This window comes from Littorina saxatilis, linkage group LG2 (assembly GCF_037325665.1).
Source record: "Littorina saxatilis isolate snail1 linkage group LG2, US_GU_Lsax_2.0, whole genome shotgun sequence".
Taxonomy (NCBI): domain Eukaryota; kingdom Metazoa; phylum Mollusca; class Gastropoda; order Littorinimorpha; family Littorinidae; genus Littorina; species Littorina saxatilis.
The window spans coordinates 21,740,651-21,760,831 of record NC_090246.1 but is presented as its reverse complement, the minus strand read 5'-3'; the positions used below and the strand labels follow the sequence as shown (position 1 = coordinate 21,760,831).

The 20,181-nt window shown below is 42.7% G+C and overlaps 1 protein-coding gene across 1 annotated transcript; it reads right to left on the bottom strand.

Moving 5' to 3' along the window:
- Positions 1-2,608: 2,608 nt before the first annotated feature.
- LOC138958473 (cytochrome b-c1 complex subunit 2, mitochondrial-like) lies at positions 2,609-17,502 on the bottom strand. Its single transcript, XM_070329637.1, has 13 exons — positions 17,370-17,502; positions 15,382-15,456; positions 14,305-14,454; positions 13,082-13,146; positions 12,618-12,674; positions 11,519-11,643; positions 9,577-9,825; positions 7,871-7,934; positions 6,369-6,507; positions 5,524-5,604; positions 5,083-5,159; positions 3,692-3,845; positions 2,609-3,222 (listed from the first exon to the last, which is right to left on the bottom strand). The coding sequence occupies exons 1-13, from the start codon at positions 17,409-17,411 to the stop codon at positions 3,133-3,135; spliced, it is 1,368 nt and encodes a 455-aa protein (XP_070185738.1). The 5' UTR covers positions 17,412-17,502; the 3' UTR covers positions 2,609-3,132.
- Positions 17,503-20,181: the final 2,679 nt, after the last annotated feature.

Genomic DNA, 20,181 nt, shown 5'->3' with positions numbered 1-20,181 from the left:
CATGAGATATGGTCACTTTTAGTGGTTCACTACCTTATTTTGGTCACATTTCATAAGGGTCAAAGTGACCTTGACCTTGATCATATGTGACCAAATGTGTCTCATGATGAAAGCATAACATGTGCCCCACATAATTTTTAAGTTTGAAACAGTTATCTTCCATAGTTCAGGGTCAAGGTCACTTCAAAATATGTATACAATCCAACTTTGAAGAGCTTCTGTGACCTTGACCTTGAAGCAAGGTAAACCAAACTGGTATCAAAAGATGGGGCTTACTTTGCCCTATATATCATATATAGGTGAGGTATTGAATCTCAAAAACTTCAGAGAAAATGGGGAAAATGTGAAAACAAGAAGGGCAAAGCCCATACGACTCACATGCTTTACACATTTTTCCTACCAAAATACATGTGACCTTGACCCAAGGTCAAGGTCATCCAAGGTCATGCAACACAAAGCTGTTAATTCAAGACATAGGAAGTACAATGGTGCTTATTGGCTCTTTCTACCATGAGATATGGTCACTTTTAGTGGTTCACTACCTTATTTTGGTCACATTTCATAAGGGTCAAAGTGACCTTGACCTTGATCATATGTGACCAAATGTGTCTCATGATGAAAGCATAACATGTGCCCCACATAATTTTTAAGTTTGAAACAGTTATCTTCCATAGTTCAGGGTCAAGGTCACTTCAAAATATGTATACAATCCAACTTTGAAGAGCTCCTGTGACCTTGACCTTGAAGCAAGGTAAACCAAACTGGTATCAAAAGATGGGGCTTACTTTGCCCTATATATCATATATAGGTGAGGTATTCAATCTCAAAAACTTCAGAGAAAATGGAAAAAATGTGAAAAATAGCTGTTTTTTAGACAACATTTATGGCCCCTGCAACCTTGACCTTGAAGCAAGGTCAAGATGCTATGTATGTTTTTTGGGGCCTTGTCATCATACACCAGCTTGCCAAATTTGGTACTGATAGACTGAATAGTGTCCAAGAAATATCCAACGTTAAAGTTTTCCGGCCGGCCGGACGGCCGGCCGGACGACTCGGGTGAGTACATAGACTCACTTTTGCTTCGCATGTGAGTCAAATAGCTGATTTTTAGGCAACATTTATGGCCCCTGCGACCTTGACCTTGACGCAAGGTCAAGATGCTATGTATGTTTTTTGGGGCCTTGTCATCATACACCATCTTGCCAAATTTGGTACTGATAGACTGAATAGTGTCCAAGAAATATCCAACGTTAAAGTTTTCCGGACGGACGGACGGACGACTCGGGTGAGTACATAGACTCACTTTTGCTTCGCATGTGAGTCAAAAATGAGAAAAATCCACAAACTAGTTGCTTCTGGTGTATTTGGAGCAAGCAGAAAGAAGTACAGAGAGAAAATAGGTTTGATCATGGAAATGTGTACATTAAAACCGCTGAACACTACTGTCCCTGCTCTTAGCAGTACAACAGTACTGTACTATGCCAGCTCCCAACATACATGTTATCCCATTCTGTTCTTCCTTTGGCTAGCGCCCAATACACCGGCAAAGCCTATTTAGTGGATGTCTAATTTTTATGTGAGTCTTTTTTGCCTTGTAAATCACTAAGTAGTCCCCTAAACGGTACTGAGGGAACATGTTGTGCTTGTAGTCCCAAAAGTATGTATGTGCATGTTCCATCTTTCTTTCTTTCTTTATTTGGTGTTTAACGTCGTTTTCAACCACGAAGGTTATATCGCGACGAGGGAAAGGGGGGAGATGGGATAGAGCCACTTGTTAAGTGTTTCTTGTTCACAAAAGCACTAATCAAAATATTGCTCCAGGGGCTTGCAACGTAGTACAATATATGACCTTACTGGGAGAATGCAAGTTTCCAGTACAAAGGACTAAACATTTCTTACATACTGCTTGACTAAAATCTTTACAAACATTGACTATATTCTATACAAGAACCACTCAACAAGGGTAAAAGGAGAAACAGAATCCGTTAGTCGCCTCTTACGACATGCGGGGGGCAGAGAAATAAGGATGTGGAAAAGACGACTTTTGGTAAGTGAAATAAAGGTGATGGATCCAGTCAGGTAGAAATAAGACAAGAAAAGAATTGGAAAACTGCAGGGAATAGTAGGGAGAGTTTTCTTGGAAGGAAATATAGGTGAAAGGACTGGTAAGGCAGAAATAAGACAAAAGAAGAGAAGTAAAGGGGTGGGGTAGCTCTGTGGAAACACTCCCGCCGCGTGAAGGCGACCCCATGGGAGCTTCATGTTCCATACAAATCCATGTTCAGAATGTCGGTTATAGGGGCAGTTTAAACTAAAAGGCACTGCTGGTATGTCCAGCTGCTCTTTCTGCAATGACAGCACACTGCCAGGTACTCGTCACCATACTGTATTTATTTCCTCTCCTCATGTCCCTCCATAAAACCAATCTGTGTGGTGTGTGCGTGGCAGTAGTTTACACAAAAGGAAAAGATGGAATACACATGCCCAGTTGGTACCTTACCTGTTTGTATATCAAAGGCATTTAGTATACCACAGATTGTTGGTGCCATTACGGCCATTATTAATTGTTTAGAGCATGCCACTTCTTTCATTGACACTCAAGACATCAGACAATTTCACGGACACATTTATTTGAACAAAGACTGGTAAAATTTACCATCCATTTTCTCTTCTATTTTTTTTTTAAATACTACAAAGTTCCAGCTAACAAAAAACCTCAACTGATACAACAATGACAACCATGCTGATTCATCAAAACAGAAGAGCTGTCCCCTGAAACAATTATCAGTAAACATTTCAATTGTTCGAGTTACTACAGTAATTGCAATTAACTGTTGAACTCCCTGCTTTCCAAAAATAAGAGAAATACAGCGCACAGCATTCACAACTGCCCACAAGAAGGTTTGATCTTCCTTGTTGAGAGTAACACAGCTCTCTGGCGCAAGATGTTACAAGCTGTTCACTAAAAATTCATCCGTCTTCGGTATCACACACTTTCATATGTCCTTGAAACTCCAAAGAGTCATCCTAGTCTTGTCAACGTCACTTTACACTCTCGAGTGGATGCATGACCAATAGCACGCCAACGTGAACCACAAATAGAAGATGAGCTGAGGCCTAATGGTTGTGGCGTTACTGTATGAGGCTGTCAAGGTAGGGGGTGCGTGACAGGTTGCCCACAGCAGCCATGCTGGGCTTGCCGTTCACCAGCTTCTTGGCAACCTGCAATGAACATAATCACCTGAATATTCAATCCTCTGAGACATAATTTCTAATTTACCAGTAAAACCCCCACACAAATTTACCAGAAAATGTCCACTTATCCCCCCTCCCCCCCCCCCCCCCCCCCCCTTTTTTCACTAGCCACAGTAAAGGTTTATAAGTGTGATTTCAGGACACAAACCTTGAGGAATGCGCTGCTTTTTCTCCTTACTGATTCAGCCACACCACTCTTCCAAAATGCTCAGCACACATGCACACCTACCCTGCAAAAACTGCCCAGACAAGGCGTGTCTACTGACAGAAGCATTCCTACACACGCTCACAGACACACACACACCGAGTTCCACACAATGTTGGCTCAGCATTGTCACACACACCTGCCCTGCAAAAACTCTTCCCAGACAAGAAGTGTACCCACACACACAGAGTTCGACACAATGTTAGCCCAGCATGAGACATGTCTACTCACACTGGACACGTCGGAGGTGTTGATGCTGTCGACGTACTTGAAGAGGTCAGCGGTGGTGAGGATCTCCTCGCTGCCCAAAGCCTGCTCCCCCAGGTCGTGGAGAAGGGCATCACCGCACTCTCTGTACATGCTGATCTGGGCCTTCAGCTGCTGCCTGGAGACAACACACAAAGCAACAATTAATGCTGAGTCAGAAACTGGACCAAAAAAATCACTAACAAAGACAAGAGGCGAAGCCATCATGGCTCACGTAAGAAATCGACAAACAGTAACACAAACTCAATCACTCCGTCACACATACACACACACACACACACACACACACACACAGAAAGAGCATAGGTGAAACTGTGCAAGAAAGCGAGACACTAGATCTAGATCTGTCTGTCTGCATGTAGCCTACTTACAGGACACGACTGCCAACTAGTCTCGGCGCGCTCAAAATAATAATGACCGAGACTTTCAGTACTTCCTTCGCGTGACGTCTAACCCTCTTACGTCATAATGTGACGTCAATGTAATGTGACGTCTTCAAATGTTAGAGTTTCTACCACAGACATACACACGCACGCACATACGCACGCACAGACAGACAAAGTTACGATCGCATAGGCTACACTTACGTGAGCCAAAAACTGTCAATGACAAGCAAAACAAGAAATTCCTCCGAGGTAGGAAAAACACCCCCGTCAAAGGGAAATAACCTCAGTTGGTGGCAGTGACTGAGTGAGAATGGTTATTTCCCTTTGACCATTAAGATGTCCCTCTATAAGTCCTTGTATAATTTTAATCCACCAATAACTCCCTAACCGTGTGTTTGACTGGTCCCAATTTTTGTAAGGACCGTCTCAGGAATGTATAGAACCTGTTCACCAAGTTTGGTGACGATCGGTCCGTTCATTCTTGAGATCTATATGCGAACACAAACACACAAACAAACAAACACATCGACCGAAACCTATACACACCCCTATACAGGGGGTGTAATAAAACACCATTTGCACTTGTTTCATACCTAGAAGCGACATGCAGCCTCTGATATCAGTTTACCCCTAACAGACACTTGAAGAGACCTATTTGTTTGTGCAAGCCAGACTGTGACAACCTTCAGGCAACTTTCTTTTATATCACATAAGGGAACACCATCTGCCTGGAACTTTTCATGACAAAAAACATGACCCCAAACCCCTTCAATTGGTACTCATAATGCAACTGGTCTGTGTAATACCAGACTTTTGGCATCATGAAACATTCTGTACATATCATATCCACTTCAGCCACCTTGTGATCAGAATAAGTGTGTTTCAATTGAATAGGATCTTGTGAACCTCGTATTTGGTTCAATACAATTCTTAATTGGATTCATTTATGAACTGCAAAAGTGAACTTACTTTGCTCTAGCAACGTCTTTCTCCTCGACTCCGCTCTTGGTGATGGAAACAAACTGGTTGAAAGCTGCACGCAGAACCTGCGCAGCACATCATCAGAAATAGTGACTTTTTAAAAAAACTTTTTCCAAAAGAAAGCAAAACTTCTGATCTGTGAAAACACCTTCCAAGCCTGATGGTTTTAATATTTATAAGATGTTGAAATTAATCCACCAGCACTTTAGTGATACTTTGTGAAATACAGTGATACAGTGTTGAAATGATGCAACAAAGTTTAGCCAAGAGCCATCAATGCTTTTTTATATTTCTTTTATATAATTATATAATTTTGTAGCAATCCGTATGAGAAGGATTTCAGGAAAGAAGAAAATAAATGGCAAATGCTTGCTGCCAATGCTAAGTGCTCACTTAGGCTTCGCTGAATGAACTGCCGCAGAAACTTACCTTCTCGATCTCTCTGGCCTGTGAAACGGCAAAGAATCCGAACAGGCCGTTGTCTGTGTAGTTAGCATTAATGCAGGATACCTGAAACATGCGAAGAAAAATGTAAAAAGGTTTATCACAATACACAACAGTCATGTCAAATCCAGACAACTTTATAGAGAAGTTTAAATTGTGGTGTGGAACACAACAAACATAACACAACAAGGATTTGTCTTGGTGAGTTTTTGTTTTTTAATATTGTTCCTCTCACCAGGATAACCATCATTTATAAATGAGAAAGGCATCAGGGGGGTGGGGGGTACACAGGGTGAACTCGAATGTTGGTGAGTGAAGATGTTAAAAAGCTAGGACATCAATCAATCAATGAGGCTTATATCGCGCATATTCCGTGGGTACAGTTCTAGGCGCTCTGCAGTGATGCCGTGTGAGATGAAATTTTATACGGCCAGTAGATTGCAGCCATTTCGGCGCATATTTACCTTTCGCGGCCTATTATTCCAAGTCACACGGGTATAGGTAGACAATTATTAACTGTGCCTAAGCAATTTTGCCAGGAAAGACCCTTTTGTCAATCGTGGGATCTTTAACGTGCACACCCAATGTAGTGTACACGGGGGGAGGGTTCGGACACCGAAGAGAGTCTGCACACAAAGTTGACTCTGAAATAAATTTCCGCCGAACCTGGGATCGAACTCACGCTGACAGCGGCCAACTGAATACAAATCCAGCGCGCTACCAACTGAGCTATATCCCCGCCCCTATCAACCTTCCCAAAGTAAACGTGAAAACAAAGCTTCAGCTACCAGCCCTTACCGCAGACTGGGCTTGAGGAGAAAGAAACTTACAGCAAATGGCTGGGTGGTGGCCTTGGTGACGGCCTGCACGAGACGCGAGGTACCGCTCCCCTGACTGTACTTGATGGATGGTCCCATGCCCATCACGTTCTGCAGGACTGCTGCGTGGAGCAGGTCCTTTCCTGCCAAGCTGCAACACATTTTGTACACTCATTTTCAGAGAAAAGACGGGAACATATAAAATCAATGAAAATGTAGATAAAATGGATGCAAAAAACATACTCTGTCAGGACTTTTCTATAAGAAAAAAAAAAAAATCAAAGACAATACATCCTGCTTTTTTTTCTCCGACATATAAATGCAATCATGTCTCATCTGAACAGAATTATGTTTCATCTGTACAGAATTTGAAGTGCTGCTCTTGTGCTCATTCTTGCACTGTAAGAGAACTTTGATAACCTTGTAGCTAAAGACCTTTCTTAATTGAGCCCAAAATTCATGGGCAATGCATCGTGCGGCGAACTTCCTGCAGTTAACTTCATCCAACAAATATTGAGCTAAAAGAAAACTTGCTCAGGCCAACAAAAAACAAGAAGAGCAAACGCTCGATCGAGTCACTTTCGCAGTTCTGAATATTATATGAGGCATCAGATGGACAGGAAGAAATTGCTATTCACAACACAATGAGTCACGTTCACATAAAATTTGAGCCCGGTCACTTTTATAGTTTCCGAGAAAAGCCCAACGTTAAGTTGTGTGTTGCCGAACAGAAAAGGCTAGTTATCTCCCTTGTTTTTCTGATAACGTTCGTAAAAGGCTACAGATGTAAATACTTTGATGTAAAGAATAATCCTACAAAGTTTCAATCACATCCGATGAACTTTGTCAAAGATATAAAATGTCTAATTTTTCCTTTGACGCTGACCTGTGACCTTGAAAAAGGTCAAAGGTCAACGAAACCATCGTTAAAGTGTAGAGGTCATTGGAGGTCACGACTAAACAAAATATGAGCCCGATCGCTTTGATAGTTTCCGAGAAAAGTCCAACGTTAAGGTGGTGTCTACGGACGGCCGGCCGGCCGGCCGGACAGACTAACACTGACCGATTACATAGAGTCACTTTTTCTCAAGTGACTCAAAAATTGTCTGTTTCTGGTCACCCAACCGACCCTAAATTTCGGCGCCGACCCTAAACTTTTTTTTTCCAAACTCAATTTTTTTTAATTTTTTTTGGTGGTAAAGGACAGGGTGAGGAAATGAACAACAAAAACGTGTGAAAACGAAAGTCCGCTGACGATTTGTAAATGTGTTGAGTGTCTTGTCTCTATGTATAGTGAATCCAGTCTCTTTGCGCGATTTTTAAAGTTAGTTTTATTGGTCTACATTTGGGGTAAAAAAATAAATAAAAAAAATAAAAATAAAAAATCCCGACCTACCGACCCTATTTTTTTTTAGCCATGTTACCAGAAACAGACACATTTTTTTTTTTGGCCTTAGCAAGCAAACCAGACAAAATAGCTACTTATATAATGGCTAGCAAACACAGATACCAACCTTGGTCCCTCCACAGCCACAGCAGCGTAGGTCAGGTCACCTCCATTATCAACTCGAATCTCACCTGGAACAAGCGATGGTTATTTCTTACCTTCATTTCAAATCAACCACATGAAACGAAGAACAATATCTCAGACCCTGCCAACCACCCCAAAAAATCATCATCATCACAATTATTGAACCACTATTAAAATAATATTCTTCTTTTCACCGAAGCTATGTAAATAAAATTAGTTTTCACAATTCGTGTCTGGATGATTGACTTAAATCAAGTATACATTGGATTAATGATTGAAAGACCTTTTCAAACTACAAGCTGCATATGATAATAACCATGTTAACACAAGAAGAGCAAACGCTCGATCGAGTCACTTTCGCAGTTCTGAATATTATATGAGGCATCAGATGGACAGGAAGAAATTGCTATTCACAACACAATGAGTCACGTTCACATAAAATTTGAGCCCGGTCACTTTTATAGTTTCCGAGAAAAGCCCAACGTTAAGTTGTGTGTTGCCGAACAGAAAAGGCTAGTTATCTCCCTTGTTTTTCTGATAACGTTCGTAAAAGGCTACAGATGTAAATACTTTGATGTAAAGAATAATCCTACAAAGTTTCAATCACATCCGATAAACTTTGTCAAAGATATAAAATGTCTAATTTTTCCTTTGACGCTGACCTGTGACCTTGAAAAAGGTCAAAGGTCAACGAAACCATCGTTAAAGTGTAGAGGTCATTGGAGGTCACGACTAAACAAAATATGAGCCCGATCGCTTTGATAGTTTCCGAGAAAAGTCCAACGTTAAGGTGGTGTCTACGGACGGCCGGCCGGACGGCCGGCCGGACGGACGGACGGCCGGCCGGCCGGACAGACTAACACTGACCGATTACATAGAGTCACTTTTTCTCAAGTGACTCAAAAAATGAAGACAAATTAATCGCACATCCTCATATGAGCTTAATGGTGTGTTTAACACAGTTATTACACCCCCGGTATAGGGGTGTGTATAGGATTCGGTCCATGTGTTTGTTTGTTTGTTTGTGTTCGCATATAGATCTCAAGAATGAACGGACCGATCGTCACCAAACTTGGTGAACAGGTTCTATACATTCCTGAGACGGTCCTTACAAAAATTGGGACCAGTCAAACACACGGTTAGGGAGTTATTGTTGGATTCGGTCCATGTGTTTGTTTGTTTGTTTGTGTTCGCATATAGATCTCAAGAATGAACGGACCGATCGTCACCAAACTTGGTGAACAGGTTCTATACATTCCTGAGATGGTCCTTACAAAAATTGGGACCAGTCAAACACACGGTTAGGGAGTTATTGGTGGATTAAAATTATACAAGGACTTATAGAGGGACATCTTAATGGTCAAAGGGAAATAACCATTCTCACTCAGTCACTGCCACCAACTGAGAAGGTTATTTCCCTTTGACGGGGGTGTTTTTCCTACCTCGGAGGAATTTCTTGTTAATAGCGCTTTCTCATATGAGCTTACTGCTGTGTTTAACAAAGTTATTAATAGCGCTTTCTCATATGAGCTTACTGCTGTGTTTAACAAAGATATTAATAGCGCCTTCTCAAATGAGCATACTGCGATGTATAACATAAACACATAAGGCTAAGCTGTGCTTCTCTCCCAGAGTCTCGCAACTTACGTGAAAGTTTCCCAATGCTAGAAATACGAGCACAGAACTCACCACCAGAGTACTTGGCCTTGTCGTTAGCGATGGCAGCAGAGGCGAAAGGAGTGAACTGTTTGGCTTGTGCCAGCAGGTCATCGTGGTCCACGCCCACGCCAACCAGCGCCAGACGGCCGGTGGAGAAGTAGGTCTTCATGAAGTGCAGCAGCTGCTCCGTGCTGTACTTGCCCAGCATGAAGTCAGGAGCGTACAGGGAGCGACCCAGGGTGTCTCGGAAAGCAGCCTGGTGGAGCAGGTCGTACGTCCCTGTTGGAGAAAATACAAATTAATAATAGACACAAGAATGACAGCTTCTATAGCGCAAACATCAGAAATATTCTATGCTTGACATATAATATATATACGACTAGTGTCTGTGTGTGTGTGTGTCTGTGTGTCTGTGTGTCTGTGTGTCTGTGCGCGATGCGCGGCCAAGGTTCTCGATGGATCTGTTTCAAATTTGGTGATCATATTCAGGTACACCCTGGACACAACCTGGTCGATGAGATATTTCAACACGTGCTCTCAGCGCGCTGCGCGGAACCGATTTTGGTTCCACCTCAGCTATTTTGGTTCCACCTCAGCTTACCCGGGCCCCCATACCGACACACCATAGCCGCTACACCACATCACAACGCCAAAGTTCTCGGTGGTTCTTTTTCAAATTTGGACACCGTATTCAGCTACACCCCGGACACAATATCATCGATGAGATATTTCAACACGTGCTCTCAGCGCGCAGCGCTAAACTCATGTTCGTTTTTGTGTTCATTTCACCATTATAAGTAACTCTTCCTTATCTTCTCCAGTGTTTGGCGTTTATCTCCCTTCCTTCGTGTGGCTTTCCCGTTCAGTTGTAAGTTACTATTTATTTTTAGAATGTCACTGCGCTGTCCAGAACGCTTCCCTTGCACCCGTAAGTTGTTCTTACTGTCAAAGTGAAAAGGTCGAATCAATTTATAGCCACGCGAAAAATACACTCTCACCTATCTCTATATATTTATAGATACAGATATGCATATATATATACGGCTTCTCTGTGTGTGTGTGTGTTTGTGTGTGTGTGTAGGCAAAAACCTATGTATTATAGAGTTCTGTTTGTGATGGGGTCTAGCGGCTTTTGTCTGTCTGTATGTTCTGGCATGTGAGAAGCCACAGTAGATAATATAGGGCTAAGAAATAAGCTCTAAAATTCTCAATCCCGTTTGACAGGACTTCGCCTTTCAAAGGTGATTGTGGTGAACCGCCACGCTGTCTGTCTCTGTTGCGCCGTTCACCCCAAATTCCCGTTTCTGAGAGTGACTATTTTTAGAATGTCACTGCGCTGTCCAGAACGCTTCCCTTGCACCCGTAAGTTGTTCTTACTGTCAAAGTGAAAAGGTCGAATCAATTTATAGCCACGCGAAAAATACACTCTCACCTATCTCTATATATTTATAGATACAGATATGCATATATATACGGCTTCTCTGTGTGTGTGTTTGTGTGTGTGTGTGGGGGAAAAAACCTGTTGATTGTAGAGTTCTGTTTGTGATGGGGTCTAGCGGCTTTTGTCTGTCTGTATGTTCTGGCATTTGAGCGATTCACCCCGGCGAAGCCGGGTATTCCTCTAGTATAATATATATGCTTTACAATGGTACATAAGAATCACAATAGACTATTTAAATAAAGCAACAGAAAAAAAATAATTAGAAGGAAAATCAACTCATGTTACATGTAGACTGAACAGCCTTTTTTTGTGACTGATGTCCATTGTGCACATTTCTTAAAGATCAGAAGCATAAAGGTTCTATGAAAATTTCAGATACTCAAGGGGCATTGAAAGAAAAACAACAAGAACAACAAAGTACAAAACACACCAACATTAAATCTCTTCATAAACAATCAATTTTGCACATTCGCCTGACCTATAAACACACAGTTATCAACAAGCAATGGCTCATAATCCAGGCCTACTCACAGACGTTGGGCTGCGCCTTGAGTGTGGCCAGGTCAAGACGGAGGTAGTCCTGCACTTCAGACAGTTCCCATGGCCTGAAGGCGGGCGCTGTGGTGGCCTGCACCAGGGTGTTGGTCACCAGGTCCCTGACACACACACAACCAGCAACCACATGCAGATTCTTCTTCTTCTTCGTTCATGGGCTGAAATGCCCACAGCTTTTACGTGTATGACCGTTTTTGCACCGCCAAACGCCGCTTTCGGGAGAAGCATGCTGGGTATTTTTTTGTTTCTTTATCCCACCGAACTCTGACATGAATAAGCATGTGCATACTAAGGGGGATAAGGCACAAGCAGGTCTGCACATAAGTTGACCTGAGAGATCAGAAAAAATCTCCACCCCAAAGCAAACAGACGCCGCCGGCCGAGATTAGAACCCACGACCTCCCGCTTAGGAGGCCGACGTCTTATCCACAAGGCCATTGCGCCCAATCACATGAAATGATGCAGAACACAGCTCTTCTCAGGGTTTGATTTTTGCCTTTTTAGCTGTTCGCAGGATAAGCTATTTTTAGCCCCTGTCCTCCCAAACAGCAGAGATACCACAACTGCCGGCTCGCTCAGTACCTGCTGCGGATAAGGTCCTCTAACGGGAAGGTATGAGTGTAAAAACCAAGTGTGTGTAACTACCTTTGAGGTCGCTGCACCTGTAGGTAGCCAATTGATTCCCTCCGCCCAGGCTATTTTATAACTTGACCCTTCCCAAACTAAAAGGCAAGAAGCCGCTGGCAGGTACACCTTGACAAACCCAACTCATCACCACATCCTCTTAAAAAGAAATTCTACAGATTGCACAGTGAAGCATAATTATACGTGCTTGCTATCACTGTCACTATCAGTATCAACACAAAAGGCCAAAGTTACCAGTCAGGTATTAACAGAGTATAAGGCAATCCGGAGGGTTTACTCATTTCTCATTCTTTCCTATGATTTACACTTCTAATTTCTATTGTCAGCAAATTGCTGGTATAACTAGTGCACTACATGCTGAGCATCAAGCAGTGGAGTCAACCCCTGAACTTTTTTTTTATCCATAGGTGAATTTCTGAGATAAACTTACAAGTTGTCACGCAAGCAGTCAACCTTGTAGAACATGTACTCTCGGGTAGATGAACAACTGAAACACAAAAACAAAATACAATTGTAGAATCCTTAGCATACAAACTAAAAGATATGCCAATTTCGTCTCAAGTCAAATGCATGTACACATGTATACACGCCTGACACCTACCTCCAACATAACTGAAAGAAACCTAATCAAGTCAGATCTTTTGCATTAAAAAAATCTCTTGAAATATCTCTATCTCAAAGTCTACATTCTCTCGAGCAAATATCATTTACTGCTATGCCACATAACTCTTACACTATTATAAAGGTGCATGTTGGCTAATAACTTGTGATTTGGGAAACTTAAACTTAGTTTAAAGTAACTAGTTTGAAGTAACTAAACAGTAGTGAAAAATCTCTCTAAGCGTACCAACAATAAAGTTATTAACAAAAATCATTTGAAAAAAACAAACCTACCTGTACTCAGCTCCAGCTTGCTCAACGCTCCTCGTGATGTTGAAAGCTGAAGAATTTTGTGTTGTCTGCAATTGCAAAGATTATATAATATATTGCTGCAATCATACTATTGTTTGCCACACATTCAAAATTACAAGCAAGCAACTCTGGCATGATGTTTCTCAAACAAAATTCTCTTAAGCAGGTTCACAAAACAGCCTAGGTTTTCCGGCAGCAAAACCATAATATAAAATGGCATGTGCAAGTTATAACCATATTAAGCCACCTCAATATTTTTCAAATTAATGACAAAAAATCTCTTGGTCTTAAAATTAAATCTTAATTATGGTTTCACTAAGTAAATGAACTGATAATGAATTTTTTTTTATTTTCTTTCTTTTTTTCTTTATGTATTTATTTTATTTTTGTTTGTTTCATCCTCTTTTTGCTTGTCCCGACGCTTGTTCCTTCTCCCAGTATGCTCCCACGCCGCCCCGTCCCAGCACTCACTGCAACATCCACCCCTGAACTTCGTTCCGCCGCCAGACTTTGTCGAATCAATGAGCCCCCAGTGTTGGTCAGACACCTGGGCACCCTCACAAATTTTACAGACACTCCAGGGAAGGATGTCATGCCGCTGCGGTAGGCTACCCTCGGAAGATGACACTGCACTGCTGCTGAGTCTCTTCAACGGTGTTCAGTATTGGTCCTGTTCCTGGCAAGGGACACAGGCACCGCTACCTACTAAGCCCTCTACTTACCACACTGACTTAAGTCGCGGAGCCAGACTGAGTGAGCGTCTCCTCAGAGAGCAGACCGCCACTGCGTCCTTCTGTCGGCCCCCCTGGAGCATCCCAGGCTGGCAGCAGAATATTCAGGGATGGCTGGAACAGGAACACTGGGACCAAGGTCACCATGAGAGCCCTGAGCAGGAAGGGTCACAAGAATCGAGACAAGTTTTTTTGTTGTTGTGTGTGTGCGCTTTCTGAGTCAATCGCATTTGTGAAGTGAATGACACTCGGCTGTGTGATCCCAGCCTTCCCATTGGAACTTTAGCACTTCCACTCTGGGTAGGAACCGACCGAAGCTCGAAAAACCCACGCACCCCATGTGGGATTCGAACCACGATCTCCCGGCACGCAGTCCGATGCACTAACCACTGCGCCACGGGGGCCGGTAACTGATAATGAATTATTATTATTATTATTATTATTGTCATTAAACAAACTGTAAAAGAACTTTACCAATCCTGAGGCCACACGCAAGCAATGCGTGACACCAAGGTTATCCGCATCCTCAAAGCGAGAACCAGCGTTGGCCACCAGAGCAACACGAGACACTGGTGAATAGTTCTCAATAGAGGCCACTGTCAGTCCATTGGGCAACTTTGTCACCTGCACAGATTTCAAACAATCAGTAGCAAGTGGGTTGACACGGACAGTGTTTTGAACATCCTGGTTTGTGAGGTCTAGCACATGTGACTGACAAAACAAGAGATAAAGCGAGATGGTGGTTGGGGATGGAGAATTGCTCAAGTCTCATGGCAACAGTGATCTATTAAACACCACTGTAATGTGAATTCTTTCTTTCTTTATTTGGTGTTTAACGTCGTTTTCAACCACGAAGGTTATATCGCGACGGGGAAAGGGGGGAGAGGGGATAGAGCCACTTGTCAATTGTTTCTTGTTCACAAAAGCACTAATCAAAAATTTGCTCCAGGGACTTGCAACGTAGTACAATATATTACCTTACTGGGAGAATGCAAGTTTCCAGTACAAAGGACTTAACATTTCTTACACACTGCTTGAATAAAATCCTTACAAAAATGGACTATATTCTATACAAGAAACACTTAACAAGGGTAAAAGGAGAAACAGAATCCGTTAGTCGCCTCTTACGACATGCTGGGGAGCATCAGGTAAATTCTTCCCCCTAACCCGCGGGGGGTTGTAATGTGAATGATGAACTGTTGTAGTAAAGAAACCTATTGGCAAGATCCCGCAATGGGCTCACCATGCATGACCATGTAGTGATGTACACAAAAATTGGTCCTTTCAATTCATACAATAAGGAATTTTGGTGGAGTTAATCCACCCAGAAATTGAAAAAAACCTTTACATTTGCACAAATCTTTAAGTATAAGCCCATGGATTCTTTTACAAAAAAGTTCTACTGTACTGTAGAACAAAACTAAAAAAATACAAGACAATTCTGTCTCTTTAAGTTTTAAATTAACTGCGTTTATATTTTGAATTATGGGAACCAAGACAGAACTTAGCTTACAGTTACACGGACAGTGACTGCATAGTAACAAAAAGTACCTTTGGTGCTTGAGAGAGCAAGGGTGCGCTGCTTTCTCTTGTTTCTTGTCGTGCTGCTGCTGAGTACAGGCGCACCTGCACAGACACCTTTCATTCAGCTCATACTCAGGGATGTTGCTACAAATCCATACCTATAGGACAAATGTCCTGAGTTCTTCAGCATCAATAGGACATTTGACCGCTTTCAGAAAGTTTAATAGGACATTATGAATTTGCGCCAAACAGCTTATAACACATTCCATGGAATTGTTCCAAAGTCATGTGCCCACACACACACGCACACACACACGCGCTGTAGAACACACACATAATATAGTAAATACATCAACACAGTGTGTGTATAATGTTGTATTTGTTTAGTTTCAAAGAAACCACAACAAAGAAACCAACATGAACAACTTCAGAGCTCTTACTTTGATTACAAACTGCATGATTTGGATAAAAGTTGAAAAACAAAATGATCGGTTTGATCTTTTGCAGGCTTTAGGGTTTTTTTCAGCGGCATAATTCAGTGCTTCGTCTTGTATAGAAAACAAGAGGCGAAGCCTTCAAGGCTCACGTAAGAAATCGACAAACAGTAACACAAACTCAATCACTCCGTCACACACACACACACACACACACACACACACACACACACACACACACACACAGTAAGCATAGGTGAAACTGTGCAAGAAAGCGAGACACTAGATCTAGATCTGTCTGTCTGCATGTAGCCTACTTACAGGGACACGACTGCCAACTAGTCTCGGCCCGCTCAAAACAATGACCGAGACTTTCAGTAATTCCTTCACGTGATGTCTAACCCTCTTACGCCAAAATGTGACGTGTTAAAGTTTCTCAGTACCACAGACATACACACGCACACACGCACAGACAGACAAAGTTACGATCGCATAGGCTACACTTCGTGAGCCAACAAAAGCAGACGACAAATTCAGTCAGTTGGAGTTGTCTCCCGTACTCTTGCAGCATGCACTGATCTAAAAATAATCCACTATAATAGACGGTTATACCCAAACGGCGCATACCGCAAACGGTTCGGGAATTCCCGACAAAAGAAAAGATCCACACTGGCAACTCCAGTAGTGTCACCTGAACACGAGAGCGTTCGGTCTTTTAGAAGATTTGTATCTTGAAATGAAAATTAACGAATATCGCGCTGTCCGAAGGAATGGAGTACATATCGGACAATGACCACGCTCAGGCTAAAACGATAGGACATCTGACCGACATGCGGCAATGTGAATCGGACATTTGGGGATTTTCATCGATAAATGTCCGATGTCCGACGCCTAACGACATCCCTGCATACTCATAGATTTTGAAATGAATAAAAGATAAAGTATATGGCAAATGTATACAAAGTGAAAGGTCATTTAACTTTTAGATTTTCTCATATTATTGTGTAAGTTGTAACACTAACAGTACTGAGTAGCCTATACTTTATAGTTCTGGTTCTGGTATAGTACGTCGCAGGAGCCAAGTTGGCTATATATGCGACGGTTATAACCACGAACAGGAAAGTTCCTCTCCTCCTACCCAGATGTTATGTATTCAGGTGCAAAGCAATGATAGGCTCCAAGAAATGTTACATGTTTGGACTGAATGGAGTTACTGATATGCAGTGAAGGTTGTTCAACTTCCTCACAACATATCACACAGCATCTTGTGTGTCCTTCTGTCAAGACTCAAGTTCAAAGTAAGATTTGTCAGTATGGTGTCAGAGTAATTCGTCGGTTTATAACTTGTATTCATAGTGCAAATGATAACATTGCTTTCTTTCCGAATCGATTATGTAATGATGCATCAGAAAAACTAGTTTCATATTCGGTGGTGTTTGACACAAGACTGAGATAGACATCATGATCATTGAGATAGAGAAGGACTTTCGCAAGGTCAGCCGGCAACGGCTCATAAATCAAGTACTAGGTAACTACACCATTTGCTAGTGCTTTATTTTAATGAATTACAATAATACTAACCTGCAAGGTCCTCGCTGCACTTCTAGAAATCACGGATGCCATTGTTTTATAACTTCAATCTGACGACCTAGTCGTCTTTAGAAGCCAGCTGCAAGCAAGATGGCCGAAAGTCACGTGACACGTAAGGGAAGATACTCTCGTTATATTTTAAAAGAGCGGCTATGTAGCAGTAAGCTCCCCGCAAAGTTTACAGGACTCTCAGTCTAACGCTCTAAACCGTTTAGCATGCCGTAATAGTAAATAGTAAATTTTAAGGGGCTTATTGTCCGTCAGGTCTTAATTGCCTATATTGGACATGAATTGGTTTATACGATTCGAGTTTTTACGCCCTCACGGCTTTTGATGTATGCGTGTTTAGGTGGTATCAGCCATCTGCACTTATTGGTAGAATGACCAAGATCTTTAACGTGCCATTGTGGTGACACGGGGGTAGGAGATGAATACCGTCTCTGGGTCTGCACACAAAGTTGACCCGTGTCCGTCCCAGCCCGGATTCGAACCACCGACCTTTCGATCACGAGTCCAGTGCTCTACCACCTGAGCTACCCGGGCCCCCATGCCGTAATAACGTCATTGTCAGACAAAATAGGTGAACAAAATGGATTCTTTTGGATACAAACTTAATGTTCTTTCCAATGACTTTCATCAATTGTTCCGTTTAAGCTGTTTCGATGTTTTTGGTTTTGTTTGTTGCGATTTTAATCTGTGACAGAACCTTGCTTTCGTGAATTATATTTTGTTGTGGGGGGGGGGGGGGGGGGGCTTTTTTCAAGTTTGGGTGGGTGGGGGGGAGGGTTGGTTGGTTGTCTGTGTCAAGTCAGTGTAGCTTCCACTACCACGGTATAGAAACTACGTAGTTTGCTCAGTTTTGGGGAATGAATGGCCTTCACATAGGCCTAACTGGTTTTACAATAAACGGTCTCACTATAAAGCTCTGCACATATATCTACGGCAGGGCCGGACCCAGGGGGGGGGGGGGGGGGTTCCAGGGGTTCCGGAACCCCACCCCTGGAAAAAGCATGTACCTTGCTTTGAGTGGTTGGTTTGTTTTTTTTTTACTAGTTTTAGCACCAAAACAATGCTGCTCTTAACCCTCAAAACAAGGCCCAGAATGCACCAGATTGCACAGATTTTAACCGTTTTTCAAAAATTTTCCGGAGGAGCATGCCCCCGGACCCCCCTAGTTCGCGCGCCTGCTTTGCAGGCGCGCGCTTGTGGCTTCGCCACTTCGCTGATTTGCCCCCCGCCCCCCAAAAAAAAAAGGAGGACCCCCCCCCCCCCAGGGGCGGACCTAGGGGGGGGTTCCTGGGTGCCCGGAACCCCCCCCCCCCACCCCCCATCCGTGTTTTTTTTACCTTGTTATCTTCCACGAGAGGCCTCCGATTGACCAAAAAAAAAAATTTAATTCCTTCAGCATCTGGGGGGCTTTGCCCCCCAGACCCCCCACCAGGGCTTTGCCCATAGACCCCACCGGGGCCTGAGCGGCCCCTGGACCCCTGCTCCAATTTGGAACCCCCCCCTTATCCACAACTAGGTCCGCCCCTGCCCCCCCCCCCCTTACAACTCATTTGGTCCGGCCCTGTACAGGCTAGTCAGTTTTGTTGTTGACATCAGCCGGTTCACTCCTCACACGACGAAGCTGTCAGTAAAGTTATTAGAAAGGCACGATGACGTCACGCGAAACTCCATCTCTTCAGTCACTGAGCGGCTTGCTGACCGTTTAGGCCTAATGACGTCTTCAACAACCAGAAAATCACAAATTAGGTTGAGCGCTGATTAGAGATCTGAGTAAACAAAGGGAAGTAAGCGCTCTAAATGCTCTAAATGAGGTTGAAAGACTGAGTCGCTTGGAGTCATTTCAATGCTTGTTTTTCTCTCAGGTGCCAGGAGAATGGTTCCGAATAACTCTTACCGCTAACATGTCGTATTTCTCACTAACATGTCGTATGCATTAAGAGCGCTTACCTCCCTTTTAAGTGTTATCAGGTCTTCAACAACCTGCAATTGGGCTTTCAGGTGCAAGTTAAACATAGGATACCGAAGGCGCCATTTTCGACAGATTTCTGACGATTTGGACCTTAAAGAGTTCAAGGGACATTTGTTGTTCTGTCATTTAGAAACACCTGCAATGATTTGCTCAAAACTGCTCCGAAACTATGCCAAATAATTAAATTAATTTTATTCAGAGAGCGGTTTGCTTCGCCCAGCTCTCCTGTCGGGAGTCCGGACTTCTGGTCATTATTTATTTAGTTTTCATAGCCACCCACTTTGTCAAAGCAGATCAAGACCGTTGGATTGAGGAAGTCAAACCTACAGTCCAGCGCATGCAAATTCCGTACCATACAGGGCGAAAACGCTGTGCATAACAAAAACAAACAAAATATCCGTTGGAGAATATCACAGTCTGCAATGACTATCAAACATAACATTCAGATTTGAAAAATAGAACGCTCAAACACTTATTTGGGGGCCTTCCTCGTACGCGTTGTCAACTATTCAACTCCCAAAACGAACCTTATAGCTCTCGGCTCAATTTCAAATCTGTATCTACGGAATAGCACATGCAATGCTCAGGGTCAAAAGGTAGGACGAAACATATGACTCGCACAAAGAACGTCGCAATGAGAATTACAGTCTGATATGCACACTCAAAACACAGCCATTTTCAATTTGAGTAAATCAGCGCTCAAACATTTATCTTAAGGTATTTCTTGTTTTCTTGTTAGAAATAATCCCTTTAACCGAAACATGTTAATTGTTCTTCTTTTTCTTCTTCTTCTGCTCAGTTCTTCTTCTTCGTTCATGGGCTGAA

Coding starts and splice junctions, on each gene's coding strand:
- LOC138958473 (XM_070329637.1), bottom strand. CDS start 17,411: ATGGCATCCGTGATTTCTAGAAGTGCAGCGAGGACCTTGCAG. Junction 11,644..12,617: donor GACTGCTTGCGTGACAACTT/GTAAGTTTATCT, acceptor TGTGTGTGTCAG/GGACCTGGTGACCAACACCC. Junction 5,605..6,368: donor CCACCACCCAGCCATTTGCT/GTAAGTTTCTTT, acceptor CGCATGTTTCAG/GTATCCTGCATTAATGCTAA.